Raw genomic sequence first — 6,374 nt, 5'->3', positions numbered from 1 at the left:
CGAATTTGTATTATGTATTGGCGTCCAAGCGTCATTAGTCAAAGTCAGAACTGCTCAGTAAACAACAGTACCTGTTCGCTAACCGGGCTAAGAGCACTTTCCAGTTATCGAAGTCAGCTGAGGGGGATTTCGATGAAGGGTAGGCTAACGCTGCTTCGCGACAATTTAATAAAAGATTTGAATTTTCAAGTTGATCGTCAGACAGAAAGTTCTATTCGTGTTGTTACTGTTTATGTTGCTATTAGATTCCAAACTAAAAAGCCAAACTAGAAAGTTAACCGCGAAACCAACAATGGGCAGCTTCATCCTTAAATGTTCCCCATTCACATGCCCAAGAAAGCCCAACACTATTACACTACTAAGGTTTTACAATAACGCGTAATATTGATGGAACTCAGGTTTGTTTGACAAAATGAATATTTAAATAGGATTGTGCATAGATTAGTCAATTCATGATTTGAAGCATGTTCAAATTAAAATACCAGTTGGAAAATTAGAAAGAGTTCAATCAATTTGGTACTATTTTTAGGAATTAATCATTAGAAATAACCTTATGAGTAACGCCAAACGTTATGGTATTCGATAAACCTGAATAACAAAACTGCTCAGAAGAATTGACTTTTTGGACATAAAACTCTATCTGTCGAGTGTAAAGCTTGAATCTCTTTATTGTCCAAAGGACAAAACATTAGCTTAATCTAATAAATATAAGGCAAATATCATTTGATTCCAATACGCATGCTTGAGAAAAAAACCGTTTCGCTCCCCTTTTCACTGGCTTATTTGGACGACTCAATGTTCCATAAAAAAAATCCCACTTCACAATCCAGCGACTTTAGAAGCGTTGAAGATTTCGATCCAGTAACCATCGGGATCCTTGATAAAAGCCAGTCCCTTCATGCGTCCATCCTCCGGGCGTTTAACGTACTCCACACCGAGCCTATCGAACCTAGCACAAGCTTTGGCTACATCGGGAACCATGATTCCAATATGACCGTAACCACGCGGCTCGGCATTTCCGTTGTGATACTTCTGATCGGGATCGGCTTCTGTGCCCCAGTTGCTACAATGACACACGGATATTCCATTTACTGAACACTTCCAGTAACCAAAGAGTACTCACTGTGTTAGTTCAAGCGTTGCCTTTCGGCTCATGGCCCATTGAATGCATTCTTTCTTATCGGAAGGTTGGTCAGCAATGTCCTCATATCTGTTTAAGGAAGAGTTTGAGATGTAGATCGGAGGGATAGCTGTTAGAAGCAGAGTCTACAAACCCCATAAAATACAGCGAGAACTGTGCTTCCGGAAAATCCATTTTGCAAAGCAGGTTCATCCCAAGAACCTCATTGTAGAAGGGAAGAGATGCTCGTGGATCCTTGATGCGATACATGGTTTGTTGGAAAATATAATCCTAGAGATTGGAAATATTTGAAAATACATATTCATTTTAAATGAAAATAAGAGAATTTAGCGTGTGACTTTAGGTATTCATGACTGATTCTAAGATAATAAAAAATTAATCGTTTAGAGAAGACCGAATTTAAAACTAAGATTAAATAATAAGATGCAACAATTTCCTAACTTGAACTTCGAGTGGAATTCCAAGAGTAATGATGTTATATCGGCACAAACAAAATTGCGTCACTCAAACCGGCAGTCTTTATTTGCTCGTTTTAATGAGCTGGGGCCAAAAACAAATGCAAAAATACACACAAGTACATATTTAGCATACGAGTGCGGAAGTGTACATTTACGATGCGTTGGTTCCCTGCAAACGTAAATGAAGAACTATGGGATTACCATTTCGAATTGGGAGACAATAATTACTTTCGTAATGGGCTTAAAACTCAAACTAGGTTGCATTTTCAGAAAGTCAAGATAAGAGAACAATGCAATTATGTCACAGTTATCAGCTGAAGATTAGATCAATCGAGGTTTATTGTAATCATCGATTGCCCAATTAAAAGCTGTTGACCCATTTAGCGAAAAAATAATTGATGTGAAAATTATAACTACACGAAAATACAATTAATTTGATCTAAAGATAGCCGCAATCACGATATTCTGAACCATGTTGCTAACACACATCACTGGGTTTTTATTTTCCGCATCTGCACAAACACCCGTACGAGGCCATCCCACACTTACCTTAGTGTCGGCATCGGTAAGTTTAAGCAACTCCTTGGCTTCCTTATCCGTCAATCCCTGCGCTTCACCCATTCTGGAAAGTGCACTTCTACGGATAAGCGGTATCCTACGACAAAAAAGTTGGATTATTTTATGTTATTTCGATTGGAATGCCAAACACAAATTCCAAACCACACCTACCAAGAGCGAAAGAAAAACCGACCGGCGGACACAAGTACCATTCGATGAATGAGAGATAAAAGCGGACTGGCTGAGCAGACTGACACACTAAAACAGATAGAGATAAGCGTCAGGCTAGCGATGAGACAGCCATGAGCAGCTGAGCCAAAACAGGGTCAACTCAACAGCTCATGAGCTCACCAGTGGAACGAGGGAACTTCGAAAATGGCAAAACATTAGACGGCGCGTTGAATGAATGTATTTTCGAGAATTTTATTTGCAACTAAATTTGTTACAAATGTTAGTATAGGAAACAGTTGATACATCAAATATCAAAATATAAATTAACACTTTTGCTGCAATGAGAGAAGCATTATTTAGTTTTCATATATACACTAAGGTCGCTTTTTACGCGGTTTTTTACGCGGGTTTCTTTTTACGCGGCTTTTTTAACGCGGATTCTGGAATTTACGCGGTTTTTCTACGCGCTTTTTTTACGCGGCATGTATCCCCCGCATAAAAAGCGACTTTAGTGTATTTTGAATACGTTTTGACTAAACGGCATGATAATATGCGGAACACTCTTTCGAGTTTAGAAACATTTTTATTGCGTGTTATAAAAAAAAGCGAGGTCAAAATTGTGCACACCGCACCGCGTTACGAGATTGTTAATAAGTGCACCATTTTGTTTTTTATTTAAAATTTCATTGAAGTAATTGCAAAATCATAATTTCAAAGAATTTTTTTCATGTGCTGAGTGCTGATACTAGACACCTTGTTTTCTGTGGGAGAAACAACGACGACCGCATTGCAACGAAATTAGTGAGCAATAAAAATACAATAGTGATGAAGTTTTCAAAATCAAGAGGTAAAAAGCAAGAAAACGACAGGGAGAAAAACAGGAGAAAATTGTGGCTCTCCGGGGTTTCATTAGAATCGGGCGATCGTTATTTGCTCCGCATGAACGGAGAATCATGTATTACAAGTTCCTTGTAAAGGTCTAGAAGATAAATTTAACCTTTGCAATCGGATGTCCGGAAGTCGTGTCTCAAATCGGGCAAAGCTGCAATTTTTTGTCTGACGAAAAAAACATACAACTTTTGATATCGAAAAAACATCGACATGCCAAATGTCTCAGAAATGCATGGACCGTCGAGATCTGGTGTTGTTAAAAAAAAAATCTGAAATCGACTTTCTAGGAGTCAGAAGGTCACCGGAGTCAAAACTTTTCAACATTTATTACGATTGAGTTGTTTAATCGATTTTAGAAGGTTCTAGACCCATTAGACCTTATTGTTGGATATTGTTTTTGGATTGCTCAGCAAGTTTTACAGAAATATCGAATTTTAACGGAGATAACTAAATATATCGGATGCGTCTCCATTAAGTATTGTAGTAACCAAGTGCCCACATTGAAAAGTTACTGCAATGTTTCATGGAAACGCATCTGATATATTCAGTAAACACTAAAAATTTAAGATTGGTATTTTTGCTTGCAATGTCTAGTGGTTACTTGGTTACAAACGACGCTAAAGTGACAAAGTTTTTGAACGATGAAAATATAAAAAGGGGATTTTGGCCACACTCTTCCTGAGTGTCTCCTAAAGACTAAACAAAAAAAAAACGGGTATCAATTTTTGCAATAAAGACCATTTAAGGTTCTTTGCATAGAATGGCTGAACCTTAGGCACATTTTAATGACCCTTTCAACATTTCGTACATTTTAAAAATGTTTATATATTTTTTTAGTTAAGTCATTCTTGTAATTCATGTGTTATATTTAGCATTTTTTCGCGTGCACTACTCGTATAGGCACGCGGGGTCTGACAAGAATGATACTTATCGTTCGTTTTCGCAATGAGTTAACTTCGCGCGTAACACTGTCCGGCTCAGTAACACAACCCTTTCTTTCCGTCGCAGTCGTGGAGATGCAGAGGTAAACTCGGACCCCGACAACAATGACTGTTACATCTCCTTCCTTACAACATCCTTTTCTCACCGTAACGATCGTGAGGCAATAGCAAAGCGGTTGCTATTGAAATGTTGTACACTGAAGATGGCAAACAAATCCCAAACAGCCATATACGTAGTTGTGCAACTTCACTAGCTGAGATCGTCGTCAAGCTCAAGCTCATGTGTCATATTTAGCATTTTTGTCATTTCTGGCATTCTTGTCATTTTAGTTATTTTTGACATTTTCTTAACTTTTACTATGTTGGTAATTTTAATCATTTTTTCGTTTCTGTCGTATGTGTGCAATTCTACGCAAAATAGACGTTTTAATCTACCACTTTTAATCTGGATGAAACTTTGCACAGATGCTCCTATGGGCTGAAAATGTCATTTTGTGCTATTTTTGCTTAATACATGACATAAATTTAACAAACCATTTTGTCTCATGCAAAAAACGTGTTTTTCTTCTTTCATTACACCAAACTCGAACACCCACATTTTGGCATATTTTTCATGATGTCGCTCCTGTGACATTTTCGACATTTTTAGCGTATTCGTCATTTTCGCTATTTCCACCGTTTTTCGTCGATTTTTATTATTTGTTAGTTTTGTTATCTCAGCCATTAATTGACTAGTTTGAGACTAGGTTTAACCGTTCGTATATTTACCGATAGCACTTTGTCCTGTGTCATTGTTATACTGACCATTATTGACATTTTTACCTGAACTGGCATTGGGGGCCATCCACATACCATGTGGACAGATTTTTAACGCAAAATTGATTTTTTTCATCTATAACGCAAAGCTGGTAGCGTCTTTAAATTTGATTTTAGTGATATACTTTATTTGGAAAAGTTTCTATGTTTTTTATTGTGCTTCTTTTAGAATGTACGATTTAGTGATTAATTCATTACTACTTCTACTTCCAAAAGAATAAAGAATCATATGTCTAATAGAGTCTTTTCAATTGTTTCAATGAAAAAAATTTTTTGCATGAAAATTCTAACTTTATCAAATAACTTTGTTATAGCATTTTACAATCTTCAGCAAAAATATAAATCCAATAAAATCGCGTATTTTTTTGGAAGGTCATTAAAATATAGAAAATCGTGGGAGAGAGTTTTAATGAAAAATTTAATATATTCTATTTCATGAGTTAGCAAATTAATTCCTATGTATTTGCATGCTCTACTGGAAAATATCTGTGAAAGTTTTTTCTTCCATTTTACAAGCCTTGTAAATCCCTACTTTCACAATGTTATACCATATTTTCTAAATCATTTTTTAAAGTAAATTATCATGATTTCCAGTCGACAAGTCTACTGCAAGTAGGAAATAAAATAAGGCATGAAAACCGATTTTTTTTTGTCGCGACTCTTCTGGGTTCTGCCCCACAGTGGTGTGGGGTGACTCCATTCTAGATGAGTTTCCGCGTAACCGCAAATGATGTGTGCAAATATGCTTCTAAATTTAATTTTAAAACTGGAAAAGGCACGCAAAACTGTTTTTGCCAGCAACGGAACCAGTTTTTTTAGTTTTCTGCATCTTCTTCTGGCTGTCAAACTATCGATGATTATCGATATTTATCGACCCTGAAATAATGATTATTATCGACAGCCATTTTAAACGACATTTCTCGTTCTTAGCACACACTATAGCTACACAAAATACTCTCGGCAGTATACAAACGGCTTCCAAATCTTTCAACGATCCCTCTCTCAACGACGTCCAATGGTTCCCAGTTTCGTTCAGTTTCGGGCTCTATTCCAACAACAATATCTGAATTGGATTACCACTGCTGGGGTCCAACTCAGATCGAAGGGAAGCCGAATTGTTCGCCTTGACGACAGGGTTGCCACCCTTGAATATGTATTTTTCTCTGAAAAAATCTGTACATCTGTATCTGGAACAGAAATACCTATCTGGTAAAAAATCTGTACTGTCTAAATACAAAGAAAAATACGTATGTGCATAAGCTTTAATATAATTAAGCAGAATTATATAAAGTCCAACCGTTAAATATAGCAATACTGCTTATTTAAGCCGGAATAAAAAATACAGATTGGAGAATCTGGAATTTAGTCATTTTCGTAGTCCTCGTGGTGTTTAAAAAC

General features: G+C 36.7%; 1 protein-coding gene across 1 annotated transcript; it reads right to left on the bottom strand.

The window, feature by feature from the left end:
• Positions 1 to 643: 643 nt before the first annotated feature.
• On the bottom strand, positions 644 to 2,436 carry LOC129723749 (lactoylglutathione lyase). The gene is made up of 5 exons (XM_055678151.1): positions 2,329 to 2,436; positions 2,149 to 2,254; positions 1,275 to 1,411; positions 1,124 to 1,210; positions 644 to 1,063 (listed from the first exon to the last, which is right to left on the bottom strand). Exons 1-5 carry the CDS (start codon positions 2,367 to 2,369, stop codon positions 820 to 822), a joined length of 615 nt encoding a protein of 204 aa, XP_055534126.1. The 5' UTR covers positions 2,370 to 2,436; the 3' UTR covers positions 644 to 819.
• Positions 2,437 to 6,374: the final 3,938 nt, after the last annotated feature.

The sequence above is a fragment of the Wyeomyia smithii genome, chromosome 2, assembly GCF_029784165.1.
Source record: "Wyeomyia smithii strain HCP4-BCI-WySm-NY-G18 chromosome 2, ASM2978416v1, whole genome shotgun sequence".
NCBI lineage: Eukaryota > Metazoa > Arthropoda > Insecta > Diptera > Culicidae > Wyeomyia > Wyeomyia smithii.
This window is presented reverse-complemented; position numbering and strand designations above follow the sequence as displayed.